Consider the following 25604-nt stretch of genomic DNA (forward strand, 5'->3'; position numbering starts at 1 on the left):
TTCATGTTTTTGTTTTTTGTTTGTTGCGGTTGCACCCGATTTAAAAGCCGAATGGCTCACAGGGCTATACTACATAAATGAAACTGAAAAACAGATTGCTGGGCAAGTGCTGGTTAGAGAGCACGCCTATGAAGGCTGGCACTGCCCAAGAGGTGTTGGCGTATGGCACGAACCACGCCCGGCCGCCTTTGTCTCCCCAGTGCTGATGTTTACACACCATGCCAGGTACCCAATTATGGCCGAGTCGACCTAGGGGAGGCACAAACTGGTCATTATTATTGGTGACCCTGAATCGAATACGATCAATAATAATGGAAAATATCTATATTTACACACACACGCGCACTTTGGGAACAAAGGTGAATCAATCCATGCATCTGTTTACGAAATTTAAGTGGCCATGGACATTGCTAGAGGGGGTTGATGGCCGATGGACGAGAATGGTGACGAAATGACAGCCAAAGGAGAGAACACACTTGGGGAGAACGTCCAGTGCGGAGATGGAGCGATGCCACCAGCTTCGTGTCCAGGTTGTTATTTTGTTCTCATTTTAGATGGATTGCTGCATCACAAAATCGTGAGATATGGCGACAGCGTACGTGGGGAGGCCTCCATCTAGCAGTGGATAGACCAAAGGCTGAAGATTAAGTTGACCGCTTACAATCACCTTGCTCGAGTTGAGACGTCTCGTTCGTTAAACCAAAGGTCCCAATGGGTTTCCGAAATTCCCAGCTGCCCTGCGTGTTTGAATGTGAAAATGTCTTCCACCAAAATTATAATTGCATCCATAGCTCATTCATTGCTTTCCCAGGTTACGACAATTCCAGTCCATATGAGGCAGGGTCGTGCGGTGATACCACGTGTGCCTTTACAGAATGGTCCTGGCTTCGATTTCCGACTCTGGTTGCTGTGTGGAGTTTGTATGTTATCCCCTCTCTTCTGCGTGGGTTACCTCCGCGTTTTTCCTCCCATAGCTTATAACAATATATACCATTTAACTGGAATTGGCCAAACATACCAATGCTGATAAAATACCTGGAAATTACTCAAAACTAAAATTTTTGCTGGTTCCAGGTCAGGCCCACTGAGCTACATAGCTCTTTTGCAGAAGCGACCTGGCCACAAATGATAGCTCAACGAAGTGGCTTATCATTTGGAAATGTATAGCAGCCAAATACCATCTGGCTTCAGGTCTTGCACTCAATAAGATAGTGCACACCAATTTAAGTCTACAGTTAGCTTTAATGGCATGCACTTTTTGTTGTTACATTATATACAACACAAGTAGACAAGTGTTAAATTAACAGGTACGACAAGAACACATAGCACCGTGCTGTGCAAACTATAGGAGAGCTTGCGGGTCAAGTGCAGAATAAGCATCTATGTGAACCTGATGGGATACAAGAGATGATTATACAAATGTGTGGGATGTGTGCAGGTGGCGATAGAGAGAGAAATTGAGATCATGTTTGTCGTCACAGCCACATCTAAGATATTTTCTTGCCATCAATTTTGCAGATGTTACACCAACAATGCAGCAAAATCTTAATTTCCACTGTCATGTAACTCAGGCCCCACATATAAAGTGCATCACACAATGAAAAAAAATCAAAGCCAAGGTTGCAAGTTTAATTCGAGGTCAGGCCCTGCAAATAACAATCAGGCATGTAGTGTTGCAAGCTTGTGGTCCATTGCGGTAGAGGCAAAGCGTGTCCCAGGCTTAGCTCTGCTTAGGTTCCAATATCTAACAAGATCAGGCACATTCCGAGTGATTTGGTCAGAGGCAGCACTTAAATAAAAGGTAATCCACAATCCCTAAAGCGCAAAGTGTGCAGCAGACTGTAAAACACGCACATTATGACAAAGTAAAAAACAAAAAATTACAAAGCATGCCCGGATTTAATACATGGGTACAGATACAATACATTGTAACACTGATTTTGTATTTGTAAGTTAAATATTCCACATTTACCGAGCCGGGAAGTGCTGTGGTTAATGCACATGATTTGCAATCGGAACATCGTGAGTTAAAATCACAATTTGAATCGGCTCAAACCACCATCCCCCGAAGAGTCGAAGTTTAATAAAATAACCACCAATGTGTGATCCCAGATTGTCCCATGGACAGATTGTCCCCGTTACCTATCCAGCCCTTTTGTCAATCCACTGCTGGATGAGGGCCATTCCGTGCCGTGTGGGCTGTGGGGGTTTTTCGACCAGACTTGACCATACTGGTCAATTTGCTTTTGGTGAAGGCGAGACGCATACAGTATAGGCGGGAGCAGAGTGCATTTTTATTTTTACACGCTTTTATTTAACTCACTCTGTCTGTTGTCGTTGTTGTTGTTGTATCCTCAAATCTTGTAACTCAATTTTAGCCCACTTCCCAATGTGGAATTGACTGCAAACTTGGTATACCTATGTCATACTGATGACAATACTATACTCTATCATAAAAAAAATAAACAAATTTTTAAACATTATTTTGTATATGTTATGTTTCGGTTTGGGTCTAATAGTCCACGGTAAACTGACGTTGGCTGTAAATCACCACGGTCCCTTACGGTATGGCAAGCTTCGGGGCCACTTCCTAGAGTCGTGGAGTTCTTCCATAGTACATTAATTAGTACATTTAATTAAAGCGTGTTTTAAAAAAAGTAAAAAAAAATACTACAGTACTTATTCTGTATCGCCCTCTGCTGAAGACAACGTGATATTGCAGTTTTGCATGGTGAACACTCGAAGCACTATCCCACTCTTATATAAAAGCACTTTTATTCTAACACTGGCTCAGTGTTGCCAATAACGGGAGATGAGCGCTGCTCAATGGAGACGATTTGAATTGAGATGCACACGTGTATTAGGTAATACGAGGGTAGGCATTAACTGAGTAGTGCCCAGAGACACTAAACAGTAGCGACTGTACCTAGTGTACAGGTGTAGGATGCACTTTAGTGTTTTAAACTTGAATGCAGCTGCAGGGCATACCAGGTACAGATAGGCTCACTCTTATTAACAAGTGACCATGCATTTCATAGCATATTAACTAAATATGGTCTAAATATGCTATAAACTCGTAGTCAGATGGTTGGTAGTGCTTACAAGTTCATGTCCACAGCACCAGTAAATAGCGCCCATCCCAATCGAACATCAAGTTTGAAAAGTCTGGTGAGCTTCACCACAGTGTGATCGGGTCATTTGGCCACAAAGTTTAACTTTATTTTCTTTTAAGGTGTCTATGGTACCGTAATCCATGGTCACATGGGCCGCCACATGTTGATAAGACCTCGGCAATCACAAATGACAGCTGAAATGTGCCAAAATGTATAACGCATTGTAACGATTGATAGATATATCTTAACCCACACAGTATATCACATCATATAGCATTGACCCTGTGGTGTCAGTGGACAGCTCTCTCCTACAACATCATGCAAGCCAGCAGCAATTGTTGCCTCACACTGCTGAGGAGCTCAGAGAAGTTAAAACCAGTCGAGTAATTTTCCCGCTTCGCCTTTGCCTGATTAGCAACTACTGGAAAACGTTGGTCCAGAAAGTTCACAGACCAAATGACTTAAATGTGATGAAAAAAAATTGACAGAGCAAAAAAGACACTTTACAAAAGTTTTGTGGTTGTGCTATATAACTCTATGGTGTCTTTTCAGGTTGTATCGCGTGTTGTTCGATGCGATGTTCGACTCCACGCGCCGGGAAATTTCTCAGGAACTGACCTGAAGAGTTCCTGTCGATACAATCCGAAAACACATCGCTCGAGCTAAACCCTTGATTCTCATTTGATTAACGATGCCCGTCAAGGCGAGATCTGTTCAGGGTCCAGTCAATGTTCTGGCGCAGGAGACGACGGCCAAGGCAAGCTGGTGGGAGCACAACACGAAGATCCCCCTTCTACCAGCAGCCACAAACGGCATGCCCGTCCGTCACTGGTTGCCGTCACATCGGCTGCACCGTCAGGACTTCCCCCTCGCGCGCATGCGCACTCTGCTGGTGGGCACTCAGGTGAGTCTTGAGCAAGAACTCCCGGTCACACACGCCGCACTGGTAGGGGCTCTTTCCCGCATGCCGGCGCAGGTGAGTCTTCAGCGTAGAGCTCTGCGCGAAAGCTTTGTCGCACACGCTGCAGCGATATGGCTTCTCTCCCGTGTGCGTGTGCAGGTGGACCTTCAGGTTGAAGCTCTGCGTGAAGGCCTGGTTGCAGATCTTGCATTGGTAGGACTTCTCGCCCGTGTGCAGGCGCAGGTGAACCTTCAGCTTGGAGCTTTGCGTGAAACCCTGGTTGCAGACCTTGCACCGGAACGGCTTCTCGCCTGTGTGCACGTGTAGGTGCGTCTTGAGCGTGGCATTCTGCGTGAAGCCCTGGTTGCAGATCTCGCAGCGGAACGGCTTCTCGCCCGTGTGCGTGTGCATGTGCGTCTTGAGCGTGGCGCTCTGCGAGAACGCCTTTTTGCACACGGCGCAGGCATAGGGCTTCTCGCCCGTGTGCGTGTGCAGGTGGTTCTTGAGGGTGCTGCTCTTCGTGAAACTCTGCCCGCACACATTGCATATGTAGGGCCTCTCGCCCGTGTGCGTCCTCTTGTGGTTCTTCAGATTGGTGCTGTGCGAGAAACGCTTGCCGCAGGCGTCGCAGCCAAATGGCTTCTCGCCCGTGTGCGTGCGCCTGTGGCTCTCGAGGTGGGCGTGTTGCGAGAAGCGCAGCTCGCAAACGTCACAGCAGTGCGGCCTCTCATGGGAGCACTGGTGCCGTGTCAGGCCGCACGGCCGTGCGAAGGTGTGCCCGCACAGCTTGCAGCAGCTCGCCTCCCCATTGCCAGGCCTGATCGCCGATGGCTGCTCAGCGTGCAATGGCACTACTGCTGCCGGCCCTGGAGAGTGGCTTCTGGCGACGGCGCCCACAGATGTCGTCGCGACATCGGTGGTGTCATCGCGCACAGAGTTCACACCTTCGGCGAAGTTGCCTGGACGTGCTTCGACGGGACGTTCATCTGCCAGGCACAAAAATTGTTTCGGATGTGAAAGATCCTTGCGCTAATCAATGCAGGAATATAAATTGGCACTCACTCAACAGTATTTGATTGTACGTTTAAAAGAGCTGAGAGGTTTCGCCAGGAGACAGCAGTGTTGAGTGTCACCCCCTCTTATGCATGGTGCGTTTTTGCAGAGTTTCTCCCCACATGAAGCCAAACACGTATTTGTGGAACTGGCCAACTATCCAAACATAGCAAGACACCCCCTGTAAAAACAGTCTTGAGACTCGGCAAAGCTTTCCTGGGTAACCGCATGGCATTATAGTTGTTCATAAAGCAGACTTTTAATTGTAATATTCTCCGCCTTGCTACAATAAAATGCTCAAATGAACATTGAGAAGCACTCGTTTTTTTGGAGCCCGCAACCACTATCACGGGTGGGAGGGTGGGGGCCACAACAGTCAAACAATTTTTACATTAACAGGTAAGGCCCAATGAGCTATATATCGTTTTTGCAGAAGCAACCTGGCCACAAATGAAAGCTCAACGAAGTGGCTTATCACGTGGATATTTCTAGCAGCTAAATTCTCGAAACGCATGTTTCTAAATGTGGAGGGAAAAATGGAGGACCCGGAGAAAAGTCCACGCGACCACAGGGAGAACATGCAAACTCCAAATATACAGACGTCAGGTTCGGGATCGAACCTACGACCTCCTGTATACCAAGCGAGGTAGTTAACATAGCCTATGGCCAAATCACCCGGATCTCATCAGATCTCAGAAGCCAAACAGGGTTGAGATCATGGGTCGTGCATGTATGGGCAAACACCATGCACAGCAGATTGATATAGGCTGCTGTAGGGCTACGTGATGGTCAGCAGAGGGCAGTGCAACAAAGTAAAATGTCGGACTGTATTTATATGCCTTCACATCTGTGCACCATTCCATCACCACTCCACACTAACCAGCGTGCCGTATGATCAAATATCCCTCACAAAACCACGTAGCAAGGAGAAGCTCCCATCCAGCAGTGGATTGACAACATGCTTTACATGTTCAAGTGTAATTCTGTACGGACAACTTTTGACACCGGTATCGCTCTCCGTGCGTGCACCGGCGTTTGTGGTGCTGTGTTCTGTAGCAGGCATGCGGTACGACACACCAATACGAGTGGCTCTCTAATACCTTTACGTGTTTCTGTCTTTATTCTGTCAATCGTCTGATCGGGACTTGAGTTGTCCAACGTGTGGGCTGGGGTCTGTTCCGCCTTGTCTGAGAAAAGACAACGCTTGTCATCAATGCTGCTTTACAACGTATTTCGTAAAATATAGGTACAGTATTGTTGGATCTATGCCCTGTTTTCCGTTATTAATATTAAGAATAATTAAGAAAAAAACGATTTCTCTTTTTATTATATCTATATATACCTTTTAATTAAATAATGAAAACAACTCACTACAAACACACCAGGAATCTGTGAAACGGCCATTAAACTGGTAAGAAGTCGGTGACAGAGAGGTCATAGACATCCAGATGGACAAAGATGTATGGACTAACCTCCCAAAGACATCTGGAGATGTACAGATAAGGTGCAGAGCAAACAACGGTTGAAACTCGCGTTTTCTTAACGTTTTCCTTACCGAAAAGTAGAAACTTAACATAGATAATTAACCAACAAACAATAATTTTTTATTAGTAATCCCCTTATATTCACCGCATACATATTATTTAGAAGTATATGTTTCCTATCTACACGACCTTCCGAAAAACTAAAGAGTACGAATTCCAGAAAGCTTAAGTGCATAGTACATTTAACCTCAGGACATTAAAAAAAAAATAATAACTCAGAATAAAAACACCAATCTCTGCAGAACTAAACTTGGCGAAGCCCAAAATAATAATGTGAAGAGGATCATTACGAAATTCATTAAACATAGACGAATGATAACCACGATACTAAGACCGAAGGAACTCACAATATATAATTCAAGAATAAATGTAACACACAGGACCACATTAATGTATTACAAACATCTCCTCAGCCACCCTTGTCTTCCAGCGGGGTCTGGCCTCGGAATGACCCGCGCGGGGCGGGCAAGAAGGGAGCAGAGAGGTCGCAAAGGGGGGGGGTTCGTGCTGACATGGTTTGTTTTCTCTCGCAAGAGACGCGGAGAGACGAGAGGGTGCTCACGCTGGAGTTAAACACGGCCGCCTTTGTCTCCCCGCAGCACAAACAGATGGCCCATGAATACTTGGAGGGTTAGGAAGGTCGCGAGGAGGGGACGCGGGGATGTCTGCTTATTCTCGCTCTGTTTTAGTTTGTTTTTCTCTCGCAAAAGAGAGAAGAGGGTGATCACGTTTTGAGCACAAACAGCAAGATTTGCACACGTAAGCAAATAATATTCCACACCCCTCCTCCCAGAAGGGTTACACAGCTGTGTCTTCACTAATAAACACATGAAACACACGGACGCAGATGTGTTCAACCCACAGAAAGATATATGACAGCCTTCAAACAACTCGGGAAGATTGAGTGGATTTTCCAAATATAAGCCGGGGAAAAATCCATTCAACTCAGATCGTCAGGGGCCTTGGCCCCCACCACAGATCGCCAGGGGCTCTGAGCCCCACATCGTCCGGGCCACGGGCCCCACCAGAAATCGTCAAGAAGTTTTTGTCATCCAGAATGACGAGGTTCGCGGGGTAGCGACGTGCCGCTACAAGCCGAGGTCTGCACCACCTGAGAAAAATCGCTACCCTGAGTCGCCGAGCTGCGAGTGAAGCCAACAAAGACGCCAACGTCCACCCTGCCACGAACGAAGCATCGCTCCTCGTCAGAGTGACGACCAGCGAACAACCCGCAGGAAAGGCGGAGATCGCCAAGCGTCGACCAAGCGTGCAAAGCAGAGAGCGCGAAGCAGTGGAGAAAACCTGGTCAAACGGCTGTGGAGAGAGAGAGAGCGCAAGAGCAGCACGACTCGGACGTCACCGGGCGTCACCGAGCGTCGTGCCAACTCGTCATCCAGCAGAGGGAGAGAGAGCGCAAGAGCAGCACGACTCGGACGTCACCGGGCGTCACCGAGCGTCGTGCCAACTCGTCATCCAGCGGTAGAGAGAGAGAGCGCACAAGCCGAGCGACACGCTGAGCGAGGGAGCAGCAGCGGCCACGCCCAACCCAGAGAACTTCTGGCCGCTGGTTGTATCCTCCTACACCACACAAGCTAACGACACAATTAATATTACGAGGGGACAACGCACACACAGCACGCACACGAATAAGAAAATTGTCATTGCGTTTCAGAAAGGGTTGCCATTTCGAGGTGGTGCGTTCAATATCAACTGATCGTGCAAAGCAGTTGCTGCCGTCGAGTTACATGAATAAGAAATGTTTCAGTCATTCATTTTCGTTAACTGCATAATCACGTCAATGAAGAAGTATTTTTAGTCATTCAATTTCGTTACTGCATAATCTTGTCCATGAATTTATTGACGTATACCTGCTTTCGCATAAGAGAGTGTCATGTGCTTGTTTAGAATTAAAATTGCTTATCACCAACTGTTCGAGTGCTTCTTTCCAAGTCCATGCAAAACTATCTTATTCTTGATAACTGTATCCTGCGATGAGATATGAAAATGGAGACCTAAAATATCATAACACACACTAAGATAATCGGTAAACGTTTAATCGATGATAATCGTATTATCCTGATTGATATAACTCTGGATAAACGAAGCTAAGCCTAATTATCACAACTGCACACATTAACATAACCGCAAGCATCCGCATAAATTACTACGATTATCTCCGCGATTATCATAATTTATGCATATAATTACACACATTATCATAATTTATGCATGTTAATACACACATTAACATAATTAATGCAATTTGCGCATTTTTCTGAAAATTATTAATTTTTATTATTTTCATCAAAATTTCATAACCCGACACATACAACAGTATGTCGCATATTGGACCTGCTCTGACTATTTAAACAGCCCCTTCGTTTTCTGTATATATTCACAATCTGACTTTTCGCACATTCGTAATGTCGCATACATTCAATTGCACGTACTTAAAAAGCAGAGTAAATCGTTTCCCCGTGTTTAAAGCAGTTTGTGCTTCTTTTTAACCCAGTAATGTATTTGCTCCTTGTGCAACTGTCATTTTCTATAGATAATCACGTATCCAAGGTTTCACATATCCATCTGTACCTAAGTCCATAGCTAGTCTAATACGCAATGTTGTGCTGTACAATTTATATTCCCACTTGAACATGTGGCCGTGAACATCTCCGCGGCCCTAATCCAGTGGTGAAAATGCCACAACCCTATTGCAGAGACAGCCACTGTTGTCAACTCCAGACTATGTGGTTCAAAATTGTATCAACCACAACAGGACGATGGACTGAGTACAATCCTGGTAAAATGTGTATTTTGCGACCTTCTGATTGTGAGGTGAGTGCGCCGTGATGGCACAGAACCAAGGTGCTTTTCAGCAGAGGACATTGTAATTGTTATAACTCTCAGAGCAGATGAAATTAAGATTAGACATTTAGACGAAAAGTTAACAGACTGCATTTGGAGCAGTACTCTAGCACAAACACAGAAAGCTCTCGCCAACATTCGTCAACACCTCAGCCTTAAAATGGAAAAATACACTGTAAGGTATTATAGGCTCAGTGGTATAGCTATCGTTCAGCGTGCAGGCTATGTGCACCAAGATCCATAGACCGTAGGCGGGCCCAGGTTCTGGATTAATAAGCGGGGGAGAAATTTGATGGGGGGGGGGACCCATTGAATCTCTTGTGGCCGTCTGCAACGGTCTTCCTTCTGATATTAGGAAGCCACTGGAGCTATGCACTTTTAAATAATCTAGATTGATAGCTAACTTCTTTAGAACTGCTTTTTGTGTTTAGTTTGTTGTCCTTCTCCGCACCTCTGATTAGCACGGTTGGTTACGTACGGTGCGAAAGAAGTTCACATATATACATATGTAATAAAAGACTCTCAGGCGATGTTGTTCTCCGTGTCCTTTATTTGGGTTCTTGCTCGCACCCCACGATGTCTCCGCTCGGACCCGCACCTTCTCCGCCTCGTGCCTCCGCACGTCGTCTGAGTCCTCCGCTCTCTCTCTCTCTCTCTGCAGCCACACCGCTGCCCGTGTGCTCCGCACACTCCGCAGCCACCCTGCTGCTCCGTGTGACTCCGCACACTCAGCAGCCACTCTGCTGCTCCGTGTGCTCCCGCACACTCTGGAGACACCCCCGCTGCCCCACGAACACCGCTGGCCGACGGTGCCGTGACTCCAGCCTCGTGGCAATCGCACCACTCTTCGCCAGCACTCCGCGTGGCCTCTCCCTTCTCTATCCTGTCTCCACTCCCGATCCCCTTCCGGTTCTCCCCTTATATCCTCCCCCTCACGTGACCCTGACTCCTCCTCCTCACGTGACCCTGACTCCGCCCACACTCACGTGACCCTGTCCTTGCTCGCATTACACATACACACGTATGTCCACTGCGCTACACCACTAAAGTATTGGGCAATGAACGTTCATCGAAAAGAGAAGAGATGGGCTTATTTGTACTTACAAATCACACTTTACATTCACGGTGGGGGCATGGGAAAACTGGATTTGATAAAAAAAAAAAGTCTGAGGTGTACAAGTACTTGATTTTAGAGCCAAAAAAAATATCAGAGCTCACTTTAACTTGGTTAGGACTTCTTCTTTGTTCTTTCGGTAAAGTCACGTAGATAATCTTATTTTATTATGTTTTATTTTTATTATTTTATTACTTCCCTTCTACATGACTTTACCGAAAGAACCAAGAAGATGAATCCCTGCAGTCACGAAAGCTTTAAATCGAAATTTGGTTAGGACTTATTTTGTATGCGGCTGATTGCGCATCATTGCAACATTAGCTTGTGGTGTTTAAACCATGATTTTAAACTCAAGCCTCACCTTCAAAGGGCTCTGTTTTTATCTGCTGCATTGTTAGGTTCGTGCTGGAATCCTCCACAACGCGAGTTGAGGTCTCCTCCGCCTCTTCTGTTCGAAACAAAAACACCGCATCAATAACTTCTGAATGTCTTCTCGGTTGTTGCACATAGGTCTCCGATGCGTTTTTAGGCCCTACCACACAATGTTTGGCATCATGTCCGACATTTTTCTCCAGTGCCGGAAGCTTCCTCTGGAAATGAATTCATTTCTTGAATAAGCTCCCAGCATGTGAAGCAGAATGTAAAACACGTAGGCTTTCGCAACCAATATCATCCATAAGAGGTTTTTTTGGGTTAGATCGCGTAAATATATAAATGTATCGTTAATCATATAAATATATAAATGTGCCGTTAACAACACATTTCGATATTTATGCGATCTCACCCAAAAAAAACTCTATTATGGAATGTCAAACATCATGCCGAACAACATGTGGTATAACCTGAAAAAAACTTCAGAGTATAAATACCTTGTTTAAATACAGGCATTTTGAAATCAGAACACTTAATGGCCCCATCACCTTACCATATTCCACGTGGTGATTCATGTCATCGATCAGGTCGTCGGGACTGGCATCATCCGTAGCCGAATGGGAGGTCGCCGTAATATTCCCACCATCCACAGCACCCAGCCTCTGCACACAAACCAACAACTCCCGGCCCAAACCATTGAACAGTGCGAGCAGCACGTCCACCAGGCCTCTCAGCGTCACATCACCAGAAGAGATGGCAGTGGCGGCAGCATCCCAGCGCGGAGTCTTGTCATGGGGCTCGGCGCCCTGCAGGGCCTTCACCACCTGCCGCAGCGTGGCATAGAAGCCGAAGGGCAGGCGGTCGCGCGCTGTGGCCAACAGCTCGGCCCGCACGAGGCCGTCCCCGACACAGGCACGCAGGACCCCGTAGTCCCGGATGCCCAGCTCCGAATCCATGGCCCGGGCCACCTCTGCGTTCACGCCCTGCGCCTCCAACCACGCTGGGAAGTCCCCACTTGATTCCAGCACTGGGGCGGCCACTACGCATGCCATCCTGATGAAAATTGCAGATAAATAACTGAATATAGGAGACTGTGATATCATGAAATTAAAGTGTAAAATATAACAGCTTCACCAAAGTCAAGTCAGAGTCAAAATGTCTCCCTCATGAAGATAACTGTAGGGGCGCTGCACTTCACCGTTTGGAATCCTGAGATACTGGTGAAAATTTCACGTTTCCATGGCGAGGGCCAGTTTCTCTCACAGGCTGCCCACTGTTGATATCTCACAATGTGGTACCCATTTAATCGGACCCGGATGATGGACTAAATCGACTAATGACAGGATGCGAACTTGGGTACCTACGGTGCGAAAGAAGTTCAACATACATTTGAAGAATACTGATGTTTGCTGGTACAGTAAAACCTTGGATTGCGAGCATAATTCGTTCCGGAAACGTGTTTGTAATCCAAAGCACTCGTATATCAAAGCACTCGTATATCAGTTGTGATCACGTGACGCTCGGCAGACAAAAATTATACACGTACTACTCGCTCGTTTATTAAATTAATATTTATTTCAAAAATTTGCTCGTCTTGCAAAACACCCGCAGATCAAGTTACTCGCAAACCAAGGTTTTACTGTACAATATTAATAACGATTTAGAATCCTTAATGATTGATACTGATGATGAGTTATGATTTCTGATTACTTATGTTGAGTTTAGCTTACCTTGGTTTTTTTGTTTACCCATGAAAGCCTCAAGACTTTTTCAGGAGGATCCTGCCCAAGTTTTGTATGTATGAATGTTGAATTTCTTTCGCACCGTACGTAGCCAACTGTGCTAATTGGAGGTTCAGCGTTGAGTATAAGTGAGTATAAGGGCAGTGTTAGTCTATGGGAAGTATGTATTTTGGACTTCTTTCGCACCGTACGTAGCCAGTCGTGCTAATTGGTGGTGATGTTGATATGTGTACATTTAAAATGAGTAATTTGCAGGTTATTTTTCAAAATTTGGACGTTTGACCAATGCCAGTTACACCCCCCCCCACCCCCGAGAACCTGGAGGTAACCCACACAGAACAGACAAACTCCACGCAAAAAGGCGCCCCAGTCAAAAATCAAATCCAGGTCCTTCATGTGACACCGTGATATCTCATCGCCCACCCCGATTACTAATGATGAGTTAAAATTATGAGAGTTAAAATGATGAGGGATGATGAGTTATGGCGATTACTGATTTACGAATTAGTTATGATGCTGATGACTTCTGATGAGCTACAATTACTGACGCTGAGCTATGATGATGATGATGCCATCGCTGTCAACCCATGCGGTTTACTCGTATTCTTGCACAGGGAAATCGAGTTTTCAATTCCATAGGGGCCGTCCATAAATGACGTCACGCACCTGGGTGGGGGGGGAGGTCAGACATTTGTGACGATGTGTGACGAGGGGGGGGGGGGTTGATGAATGTGACGTCACATCAAATGCGCAACTTTAAATAAATATAGACAACACGTTGTACTTAATTAAATACTTTTAAATACATGTTTCCTCCTACAACATCAGAGTGCAGCGCCACATTAAATACGCACTACAATGACAATAGTTTAAAGCGATTTGAAGCATGTTTTATTTTTTTGGGGAGGGGGGGGGGCAGAGCTTTGTGACGTCATATTTGAGGGGGGGTCTGACTTTTTTTGACGCTGTGACGAAGGGGGGGGGGGTTAAAAATCGTCCAAAATCGCGTGACGTCATTTATGGACGGCCCCATACAGCGTACAGCCGTTTCAATACGGAAAAAAATGTGTCTACATTTGAGTTTCTCCCTTGTGATGGGACGTTGTAGGATGAACGTTGAGATTTATAAGCGGCACGGGGTGACCAATAAGGTCTGAATTGGTCTGTTATAAGGTCGGGCACTGATAAGAGGTTGACAGGCTATTCGATACACTACACTATATACTACACTATACACTACATTACTATACACTACACTTAATACACTATACACTGTCAACCCATACGGTTTACCCCGTATTCTTGCACAGGGAAATTGAGTTTTCAGGTCCATACGGCGTACAGCCGTTTCAATAAAGCAATTTATTTAATTGGTTTGTCTATTTGTTTGTGTTTCTCTCCTTGTGATGGGACTTTGCAGGATGCACGTTGAGATGTATAAGGGGCAACAACGAGGGTGTGATCAGCAAGATCTGAATCGGTCCGTAATAAGGTCAGCAGCACTGATAATGGGTCTGACGTATTACTGACGCCGAGTTATGATGATGATAAGTTGACGACCTTACAAACCTTGTGTTTATAGGCGCACTGTTACTCGCACGAATTCGGCTCAAATCGCAAATCCCCCCCTCTCACCTCGTGCGCTAGTCGTTAGCGCCGATGAATGGTGCTGGTGCTGTTGTTGTTTAAGCGCGTGAATGTCGTCGTCGTCGTTGTTGTTGTTTTAAAAACGACACAATTTTTTATTCGCTTATCTGAATGCCGCATTCTGGCAGGAGGGCCGACGATCGAGCGGAGCGCCCTCGTTGAGAGCCGTGAATTAGGGGTCCGCGGCGATTTGACCGCTGCGATGTTTAGGGGGCCGTTCATAAATGACGTCACGCGATTTGGGACGATTTTTGACCCCCCCCCCTTCGTCACACGGCGTCACAAAAAGTCAGACCCCCCCCTTCAAATATGACGTCACAAAGCTCTGCTCCCCCCCCCCCCAAAAATGCGTCAAATCGCTTTAAACTATTGTCATTGTAGTGCGTATTTAATGTGGCGCTGCACTCTGATGTTGTAGGAGAAAACATTTATTAAAAAGTCTATTTAATTAAGTAGAACGTGTTGTCTATATTTATTTAAAGTTGCGCATTTTGATGTGACGTCACATTTCTCATCCCCCCCCTCATCACGCATCGTCACAAATGTCTGACCCCCCCCCCCTAGGTGCGTGACGTCATTTATGGACGACCCCTTACAGTATAAGCCCAGTTGACCTGAGATATTGGAGGTGTATAAAAACACGAGATCTTTTTTTAAGTATCTCAATTGCATAATTTCAAGATTATTTTAACTGTAGGAGCGGTGGTGCAGTGATTGGCGCACTGCAATATGAACTCAGAAAGTTCGATACTTCAGTAGTAATAGGTTTTTACCCTTTTACCTGGCAACAAAACTGACACCTTTATACAAGGGATCATGTTTGCATTAACCACAACACTTGCGGTCAAAATGCAAACAAAAAGACAACTCTGATAATGTATGAACTGTCCTTGAAATTGATTGGTCCACGCCCGAGACTGCTTTTCTTAGAGCCTAGTCTCACATGGTGTTGGACCAGATGACGCCAAAAGGTGCACTATATCTTGCTACTGGCAATTGAGGTCTCATAATTCAATACTTCAATTAATGGCCTGGGCTAACGTTCGTGCCGAGAGGTAGATCAAGCGTCAACCGGGTCCTTCCCCCGCACCTCCAATTAGCACACAATACCTTCACCTATCGAGTGACAAGCCTGGGGAAGTATGGTTAAACAACCCGCATGACTGGCACGGCATGGGGAGGGCTTCGTCTAGCAGCGGACTCACAAAACGCTGTAAGTTATTATTTTATTATCTGAACAAGATTGTCATAAAAAACATTTTTTGACAGGTATTCATAACATTCAACTTTATTGATTAATAAGCATACATTTAAAAAATACGGTAGATGCCGGTGCTGTAACATGGCAAGCCACACATTTGCCGAAATGATATAGATGAATAACAAACACACACCCCTTGGGAGAAAGTGAAGCTGTTTTTAAATCCAAAGCATGCTTGGCTGAAGATTTCCCTTGCCATTCCTCCAGCAGCTTAATGCAAAAACATGTTTTAAAAAAATAATATTAGGAAGCCACTGTAGCTATGTGTACTTTCAAATGATCTCGATTGAAAACGCATTTGTTTAGAACTGATTTTTGTGTTTCGTTTGTTGTCCTTCCACGCACCTCAAGATCAACACGGTTGGCTACGTACGGTGTGAAAGAAGTTCAACATACATACGTGTGCTTTTGAGACAACAGACCAATCAGTTTGAATGGCAATGCATGTATTATCAAAGCGATATTTTGTTTGCGTTTTTCAGCACAATTGTGTCTGTGCAACCATGACGTACTTGATGCCTGCCTAGTATTTGAACATCTTTATAACTTTTACTCATGCCAAATAAAAAGGGTGAAGCGATGTTGATTATCATTTGTGGCCAGGTCGCTTCTGAAAAAAAAGTTAATAACCTCAGTGGGCTTTGTCTGGTAGGATGGAGATGGCTTAGTTGCATTTGTATGTATCTAGGTGATTTTTTTACCTTTCTTGTACTTTGCACTACTATGTATTTGTAGTGTTTGTTGCTATAATATTCTTACCCGCCCCTACTGAACATCTGTGAAAATAGCTTTATAGCTCATCGGATCCCTCCAATACCTATTCAGATTCTGCCTTTAAAAGCCATTGCACACTTGCTTGCAGCGGTGGTTTTTCAGAGAGCTGTTCTTCGAGAAGCGCTTTCCGCACACTGCGCAGCCGTACGGCTTCTCGCCCGTGTGCGTGCGCAGGTGGCTCTTCATGGCGCTGCCCTTGGCGAAGCCCTTCCCACACACCCTGCAGCTGTATGGCTTTTCACCCGTGTGCGTGCGAAAGTGGATCACCAGCGAGTCTTGGTGATTGAAGGCGTAGCCGCACACCGTGCAACAGTACGGTTTCACGCCCGTGTGCGTTCGCTGGTGCGTCGTCATCTGCCAATTTGAGGTGAAGCACTTCCCACAAAAGTCGCAGCTGTAGGGCTTCTCGCCCATGTGACTGCGCACGTGGATCTTCAGGCTGCTCAACTTCAGGAAGGTGCGCCTGCAAACCTCGCAGCGATGCAACTTCTCGCCCGTTTGAATTCGCAGGTGCTGCTTCAAGCCGTAGGGTTTTGAGTAGTTCTTCCCGCACAGCTCACACCAGTGTGCCGTATTTCCGACGCATTTTGGCCAAGGCAACACTACGGGATTGGGTTTATTAATTTCAAGCTTGTTGGACTCTTCCTCGTCGACAGAGAGCATCTGACTGTAGATTGCCGACATCCTCCTCCTGGTCGTGTCTCTCTGCGCAAGTGATCGAGACGTTTCCTCGTCAACAGAAGCGGCGGCAGCAGCAGCAGCAACTTCTTCACTGTGTTTCAGCTGCTGTCTGCTGCGGCGCATAGGGTCCATCATTTGCCGCGCACATGAGGTTTCCTCCTGAATTGGAGAATGAGGTCACGTTCTGGATGACGAGTTGAGGGAGACCGACGCAGAGATGTTGTTCACCTTCAGAAGCAAACAAGCCAGTTTGATGAATGTTAAGTATACGGAATTAGATTTTCACATTTACTTTCACTGTTTACACGTACGCACAATGTGGTTCCTGCGATTGTGGAAAAAAATGTAACTTGCACTTGAAAATTAATACGAATATCTAGGTTTTTGCAGTTGTGCAGTATAGTTCTGATGTGTTTTTGGGTTGTACCGTGTGGTGTTTGACATGATATCCAACATTTCGCAACATATTGGAAGCTTCTGCAGGAATGGACAGCAATGATTAAAATTAAGAATCGATGGGTCCTGTTTACAGTGTGGGGAGCCCTTCATCCATTGGTAGTTTGACAAACACCTGTGAATTATTATATTTTACAGTTAATAACACCAGTCATGTGCATAATGTTGAATCGAGTACAAACTTTACCTTCGGAGGGTTCCATTTTAATTTGGTCTTCTGTGAGGCTGTTTGCGTTGTCATTCATGCTGTGAGTTGAGATGTCTTTTGATGTTACTGCACATATCCGAGGTCAAAACAAGATATATAAAATTTACTGCCCGCACAAAACATGTATGCTGTAGGTCTACCAAGGACATGATGAAACCTGATAGATTTTTGCAAGATAAATTCGCCAATAATTTTTAAAATAAAGAATTCAATAGTAAAGTCGGACACAAATCGACAATTTTGCAATGAGCCCTTTTTTACCATATTCCACATGATCCATTTTCACTTCCACATCTTCGGATGTGACAGCAGCTGTTGATAAAGGAGCTGCAGCGACAGACTGCCAATTATTAACGTCGCCCAGCCTCTGTAAAGACAGCAGCAGCTCCCGACTCAAGCCGTTGAACAGCGCAAGCAGCACGTCCACCAGGCCTCCCAGTCACGTCGCTGGGAGAGGAGGCAGCGGCGTCGTCCCTGCGCAGCGTCCCAGCGTCATCGTGGGGCTCGGCACCGTGCAGGTCCTTCACCACCTGCCGCAGCACGGCGTAGAAGCTGAAGGGCAGGCGGTCGCGTGCCGTGGCCAGGAGCTCGGCACGCACGAGGCCGTCCCCGACGCAGGCGTGCAGGACCCCGTAGTCCCGGATGCCCAGCTCCGAATCCATGGCCCTGGCCACCTCCGCGTTCACGCCCTGCGCCTTCAGCCACGCCGGGAAGTTCCCACTCGGCTCAAGCAGTGGGGAAGCCACTGCACACGCCATTCTGATTGGGACGTGCAGAGAAATTGTGGAAACTGGAGAATATAATAATTAGGCATACGTAACAATTCACCTAACAGACAATTCAATGGTCACGATTCAACATTTGAATCTTTCGATTTAAAGCTTTCGTGACTGCAGCGATTCATCTTCTTGTTCTTCACCTGAGGACGGCTGCTTGCGTTGTGGCCGAAACGTCGTGAGAATTGTATTTTATAATGTTTCATTTTTATTATTTTATTATTTCCCTTCTGCGTGACTTTACCGAAAGAACCAAGAAGATTTGAATATTTGTCTGCTAAACTTAAAAAAAACATTTTACTCAGTAAGACCCACTTTGCTATAGAGCTAATTTTTAGAAGCGGACCTGGTCACAAATGATAGCTCAACGAAGTGGCTAATCACGTGGAAATGTATAGCAGCCAAAATACTCTCGAAACGCGTGTTTTTTTAAATGTGGAGGGGGAAACCGGAAGATTAGGAGACATCCATACGACCACGACCTCCAGTGTACCAGGCGAGGTAGTTAACATCTCATAGCCACCGTGATGATGAGAGAGACACGCAAACTCCAAATATACAACAGGCGTCAGGGTCAGGATCGAACCCACGACCTCCTGTATACCAGGCGAGGTAATTAACATCCCCTAGCCACCGTGATGATGAGAGACACGCAAACTCCAAACATACAGCAGGCGTCAGGATCGAACCCACGACCTCCTGTATACCAGGCGAGGGAATTAACATCTCGCCTTCGCGGCGCCCAAACAGCCTGGAAACTGGCTAAACAGGATCATCCGTGGAACAACTCACACTGGACATCTGTGAAGAAGAGCTTCACAGATCATCGGATTCGTCCAGCCTAAATAAAGATTCCGAAACAATCTTGGCGGTACAGCTGCGGTACAGCTGCGATCCACACAGCGTCTGCCGCTGCCTACTGGCACTCGGGATTGGTTGAGAAAAATACTTGCCATTCAACTCCTGTTTATAACACGTTTAAATAACAAAGGTTGCTTTTCCCTCCAGCCATATGAAGGAAGACCGTCGTCACGACAGGCTTTTCTTACCTGGTGTGATTATGGCTGTTGGCTCAGCGCGTTGATCTTGTGAAAGGAACTATTGTTGTTGTTGTTGGCTTCTGCTGTTGTTACTGTTGTTGATGTTGCTTTTCTTAACGTTGTTACTGTTGATGTCCCTTTAAATTAAACTGAAGCCGATAGCGGAAGCCGGAGTAGGGCCTGTGGCGATTTGACCACAAAAATGTTAATTGCCTCAACGGAAGGGACCGCGGCGATCCGAGTAGAGTTCAGTTGACTAAAGTACCAAAGTACAGTAATACACTATTTTTTTCCCAATATTAAACTTTTTTTTTATTTGACCAGGTAAAGCCTGCTGAGTTGCAGCGCTTTTTTTTTCAGAAGCGACCTGGCTCACAAACGATAGCGCCAACGAAGTGGCTTTTCACGTGAAAATATATAGCAGTAGTCAAATACTCTCTAAAACGCGTGATGTTGATTCTAAACGTGGAGGGGAAAACCGGAGGACCCGGAGAAAAATCCACGCGACCACGTGGAGAGAGAGAACACGCAAACTCCAAATATACAGCAGGCGTCAGGGTTGGGATCGAAGCCACGACCTCCTGTATACCAGGCGAGGGATTTAACGTCGCAAACCGCGGCTATTACTCGAATGGTCCAGTTTATCCAGTTTTCCGGATACTTTACAAGGGAGATCAGTGGTGCTTGTTGGGTACAGTAGCAACAAAAAAGACGTCCGAAAACACGTTCCTTCGGAGTGGGCAGGTAGGAACTTGTGTGAGGGTCGCTAGCCCCCGAGATCCCTCCCTCGATAATGCTAACGGCCGGGCTAGCATCATCAATCGCCCCCCCGCTGCTAGGTTCCTCACCCGTGGCGTGGGAACCATCGCCCGAGGATTCCCCTCCCCCGCGGGTCCGCGTAGCCGGCATGGCTAATTACCGAGTAGTATTCTGCCCCTCCCTACTACGATACCTCCCTGTCCTAATCGCGCGCCTGCAACCCACACGGAGCGAACGTACGCACGCCCACACACACACACGCCGCTCCGCGCACTCCAACTCAACTCACGTTATGATCGCGCACCTGTATCGCACACGGGGTGGTCGCACGCACACACACGCAGCTCCCCACGCGACACACTGCTCAACAAGATCACGCGAGACCACGCTTCGCTATTAATGATTTATTATATGCTACCTGCGAATTGATGTTGAATCAGTGAGTCGACGAGGCTGGCCTATTCCACCCAAACCTGTACCTATTCCCTATTTATCGGCTTACGCTACCCTACTTCACCCCCCCACTCACTGTTTGGTGCCCGCGGTGGTTCGTTGCTCCCGGTGCTAACAGCGCACCTCGACGCGTCGCACGGACGTCCGGGTCGCTGGCTGGAGCTGCTGCGGGTCCGCTGGCCTGGAGAGAAGAGTCCGATTTCCCCTTTGCGCTCCCCATTTGTCCTGATTCCCGGACCCCTACCCCCTTCCCACGCACCGTGCGCCTTTGCTATGCTAATTAATCCTTTGTCCGCGCGGCGTGAACTCCAAACAATGGCACGCGCCCCCCTCGCCCGGGCCAGGCAGCTCCGCGGTGCCTTTGTTCCGCTAATCAATGAGCGACCTGCACGGCGCAAATTCCAATCAATCCTTTTCTCACGCAGGCCCCCATCATCGAGGTTCATGCGGCGGTGTCCATCACAAAGGCCCGTCGTGGGAAGCTGTGCATGGCTCCTCGCGCGCCTCCCCTCTCCCAATTATTTATACTAATAGCCTTATCCTTAAACTCCCCTAACAATGCTGCCTGCGCGCTCAAGCGTAATTATCCCAACCCTCCATGACTATGCGCAACAGCTCCTGCGGTCCCGCTATTCGTGCTGTCCCGTCCCTCCCCTGCTTGCCCCGTCGACCCGTGGGGGTGTGTGTGGGGGGAAAATGCACCTCAACCGCGGTGGCCGAATGCCCCATGCCGCGACCACACCATATTACGGCTGGTCGCAGCGCCGCGGCGCAACGTAGCACGGGGGAGGCCGTCCAATTCCCTGATCGCCGGAAACCGTGAGAGTTAACCCCGATAAGGGTTTCTCGGATAAAAACCGGTCGGCCAGGTGACCTCCCCTCGGAGCTCTATGGGGGGGGGGAAATGCGTGCGGGTGTGTTCGTGTGAGGTGAGGTGAGGGGGACGCGGGGTTGGCTCCGTTGCTTGGTGGTGGCGAAGTCGGGGGTTTGGGCGCCTGCCGAACGGCTTCGTGGCGGCGGCATCACATAGCCCCCCGAGGTGCCAGTCCCCGTCCCGGGTTGACTGGAGCACCTCGCTTGGGCCGCGCCCACGAGGAAACGTTGCGGGGTCCGGGGGATCCGTCCGGACCTGGTGGCTGGCCTCGGGGCGGGTGGTTCCGTCCTCTGTAGCTCCTGCGGCGGTCTCCTCCTCCACTCCAGCGGCTCTCCCCGTCCTCCGGCACCTGTGGGCTGGGGCACAAACTCAGCAGCGGAAGGGTTTAGTGGCCGTCGTCCGCGTCTTCTCCGGACTGGATCGGGGCGTCTCGGGGGCCCGGCGGGGCCCATGTAGTGTGCGAGGCCCCCCAACACGAGGGGTGCGGGTACTCCGGGATTTCGGGGCCTTCGGGTGACGGGGTCCTCTCTCGCCGGGGCCGCTTTCCACGGTTTTAAGCGGCGGACGTTGACCACCGTCTCTCGATCCCTCTCCCCGCCATAGATTAGTACCGTCCAGGGGGATATCTGCCGCACCACGGTCCAGGGTCCCCGCCAGTAGGTCGTCAGTTTCCCCACCTGCCCGGCCCCGACGCGAGGGGTGTGTAGCCACACCTTAGCACCTGTCAGGAATAAGGGGGGTTCCATGCGGGGTCGGGTGCCCTGTTCCTGCCGCCGATGCGCGGCTTCCCCTTGCGGGTATGCTCGGCCTCGGGCTTCTCGCAGGGTCTCCAACAGGTGTTCCACGGGGCGGCTTCCCTCCTCCGGCTGGGGGGAAGGGACGCCGAATAGCAGATCTGCGGGTAAACGAGACTCACGGCCGAACATCATTAAAAACGGGGTTTGCCCCGTCGACGTGTGTACGGTGGTGGCGTAGGCGAAAAGGGCATAGGGGAGGTGTTCGTCCCAATCCCGTTGATTTGCAGCCGCCATACGTTTGAGTTTCCCCGCTAGGGTCTGATTCATGCGTTCTACCATACCATTCGCCTGGGGGTGGTACGCTGTGGTTCGGTCCTTCTGGATTCCGAATTCTCGGCACAGTGCCTGGAACAGCTCGGCCTCGAACTCGCTACCCTGGTCGGTGAGGACTCGTTCTGGGATCCCGTGCTTGAGTACGTAATGTTCCACGAATGCCCGGGCCACCACCAAGGCCGTTTTATCAGGGATGGCCACTGCCACGGGGTAGCGGGTGAAATACTCTACTGCGACTAGAATATACCGGTTGCCTCGATGGGATCGTGGGAATGGCCCCTGTAGATCGATCCCGACCAGCTGATTTGTGCGGCTGACGCGGAACGGCCTTAGGGGTACCTGGTATCGTGCCGGTTTCGGCCCGCACTGCTGACAGGCGCGGCAGCCCTGTACCCAGGCCGCCACGTCTTGTGCCAATTTGGGCCAGAGATACTGGCGACGCAGGGTCTCTCGAGTGCGTCGTTCCCCATCGTGGCCCCCGAGTGGGTGGTCATGCACCAGCCGAAGCAGCTGGGGTCGCACCTGGGCAGGAACACAGATGCACCCCGGCTGGCCTGCCTCGGTTAACTCCCGTACCACTCCGTTCTGCACACACAACCGGGCATACAAACCGCTCCAGGGTCCTGGCAGGGCGCTCTTTTCCTCCCGCAGTGCCGCCTCCACTGCCGCCAGATCGGGATCTCGCTGCTGGGTCTGTCTCAGCTGCTCGTCGTTCAGGCCCGGGAAGGCGCAGCCGACGTCCTCCTGGATCCGTCCGATCGGGTCCCGAGCCGCGGGTCCCGCGCTTGCCGTGCGGTCGACGGGATCCTCGGTGCCACCTGTGAGGGCCTCTGGCGCACACTGCACTCTCTCTCGCTGGGGGGGGGTCAGTGGCCGCGGCCGCTCGGGGGTCCGTTGCCTGCCGGCAGCGTCCCCCCGTGAAGCACGGGCAGGCCTCCTCCGCCCTTGTCTCGGCGTCCACCGTGGGTCGCCTCGACAAGGCGTCCGCGTTTGCATGCGTCCGGCCAGCCCGATACTCGATTTGCAGGTTGTACTCCTGCAACTGCGCCAACCAGCGGGCCATCTGCCCCCGCGGCTCCTTGAATGTAAGAAGGAACTGCAGAGCATAATGGTCAGTGCGTACGCGACATTTCCTGCCGTACAAATACGGCCGGAACTGCTTACATGCGAATATCACGGCGTACAACTCTTGGCGGGTCACGCAATAGTTCAGCTCGGCCCCACTCAAGGTCCGGCTGGCGTACGCGATGACTCGTTCCGTCCCATCCTGTACCTGTGACAACACCGCGCCCAGCCCGCTGCTGCAGGCGTCGGTGTCCAAAATAAAATCGGTGGTAAAATCGGGGAAAGCGAGGGTGGGGGCGTGGGTGAGGTGGTCTTTGAGAGTGGTGAAGGCCGTCTGGCAGGCCCCCGTCCACTGGTAGGGGTGCTTAGGGGAGGTGAGTTGGGTGAGGGGGCGTGCAATCTCGCTGAATCCCTTTACAAATCGGCGATAATAGGTGGCGAGCCCCAAAAATGATCTGATCTCCGTCAGATTCCTTGGCCGTGGCCACTCCACTACGGCGCGTACCTTCTCCGGATCGGTGTGCACACCTGCCTCGCTGACGCGATGCCCGAGGTACCCCACCTCGCGTTGTGCGATGTAACACTTACGTGGCTTGAGCTTGAGATGAGCCGCTCGCAGTCGCTGGAACACCTCTCGAAGCCTGGACCAATGCTCAGACAAAGATCTACTGAACACTATCACATCGTCCAAGTAAATCAGGCACTGTTCCCATTGCAAGCCCCGCATCACCAACTCCATCAGCCGCTGGAACGTCGCGGGCGCATTGGTGAGTCCGAACGGGAGTACTCGAAACTCGAATAGCCCCATCGGGGTGGTGAATGCGGTTTTCGGCCGATCCTCCTCCGCCATCTCCACCTGCCAGTACCCGGACGCGAGATCGAGGGTGGAAAAATATCGCGCTCCAGCGAGGCTGTCGAAGGTGTCGTCGATGCGGGGTATGGGGAAGGCATCGCCGAGCGTGACTGCATTTAGTTTACGGTAATCGACGCAGAACCGGGTTGACCCATCCTTTTTCGTCACTAGTACCACTGGGGCTGACCAGGGGCTCGCCGAGGGCTGAATTATGTTATCGCGAAGCATGTCCCCAACTGCCTCTTTGATTTGGGCGCGTTCGGGTGCGCCCACTCGGTACGCAGGGAGTTTGATGGGTCGGGCTGCACCGGTGTCAATTTGGTGCTTAACAAGATCGGTCCGACCCACGTCCGAGTCGTGTTCACTGAATACGTCGGCATACTCCCGCAGTAACTCGCGCAGCCGATCGGCCTCTCCCTTAGGTAAATCCGCCCATGGTACATGTAACGCGTCGAGCAGGGGAACGACCTCGGCTCGGGGAGTCGGGCCGACTCGCCAGGCCAGGTCCTGGTCACCCTCAGGACGCCCGGGGTCCTCAGCCCAGAGTGCGAACACCGAGTCGTTAGAGTGGCGTGCGTGCAGGGGGTGTACGGTGGCTATCGGGGTACGCCGCCGCAGTATCGCTGGGGTACTGTGGGGGTTAAACATCCGCATAAACAATCGGTCCCCATCTGCGTTTACCAACGTGGCGGATCCCACGACCCCATACCGTTTTGCCAACTCCGGGTGAGGAGTTAGCATTACCTCTCCTGATGGTCGGAGCGCGGGGTCGGTGGGGGATGTTGCCACCGGCACCAGCATCTCGGTGAGCGGGCCGATGGTGACTGCCGTCGCCAGGATAGCGGCCACAGGTGCGAAGCGGGGGCGCGTTGGTTCTCGTCCCAGGAACGGTATCCGCTCGCCGTTGCTCTCCATGGTGGCGCATCGCTGGCGGGGTTGCACGTTGAGTCCCAGCCGTTCTAAGAGGTCGGTACCTGCGATACACT

General features: G+C 49.3%; 2 protein-coding genes across 2 annotated transcripts; both read right to left on the minus strand.

Moving 5' to 3' along the window:
• Positions 1 to 1225: 1225 nt before the first annotated feature.
• LOC144717279 (uncharacterized) lies at positions 1226 to 14532 on the minus strand. The gene is made up of 5 exons (XM_078592705.1): positions 14337 to 14532; positions 11513 to 12012; positions 10949 to 11035; positions 6168 to 6254; positions 1226 to 5000 (listed from the first exon to the last, which is right to left on the minus strand). The coding sequence occupies exons 2-5, from the start codon at positions 12009 to 12011 to the stop codon at positions 3952 to 3954; spliced, it is 1722 nt and encodes a 573-aa protein (XP_078448831.1). The 5' UTR covers position 12012; positions 14337 to 14532; the 3' UTR covers positions 1226 to 3951.
• A 1030-nt stretch (positions 14533 to 15562) lies between these two features.
• On the minus strand, positions 15563 to 20285 carry LOC144717329 (uncharacterized). The gene is made up of 4 exons (XM_078592812.1): positions 19554 to 20285; positions 17990 to 18487; positions 17708 to 17794; positions 15563 to 17292 (listed from the first exon to the last, which is right to left on the minus strand). The coding sequence occupies exon 2, from the start codon at positions 18484 to 18486 to the stop codon at positions 18079 to 18081; it is 408 nt and encodes a 135-aa protein (XP_078448938.1). The 5' UTR covers position 18487; positions 19554 to 20285; the 3' UTR covers positions 15563 to 17292; positions 17708 to 17794; positions 17990 to 18078.
• Positions 20286 to 25604: the final 5319 nt, after the last annotated feature.

The sequence above is a fragment of the Lampetra planeri genome, chromosome 3 (genome assembly GCF_965212315.1).
Source record: "Lampetra planeri chromosome 3, kcLamPlan1.2.h2, whole genome shotgun sequence".
In the NCBI taxonomy this organism is placed as follows: domain Eukaryota; kingdom Metazoa; phylum Chordata; class Hyperoartia; order Petromyzontiformes; family Petromyzontidae; genus Lampetra; species Lampetra planeri.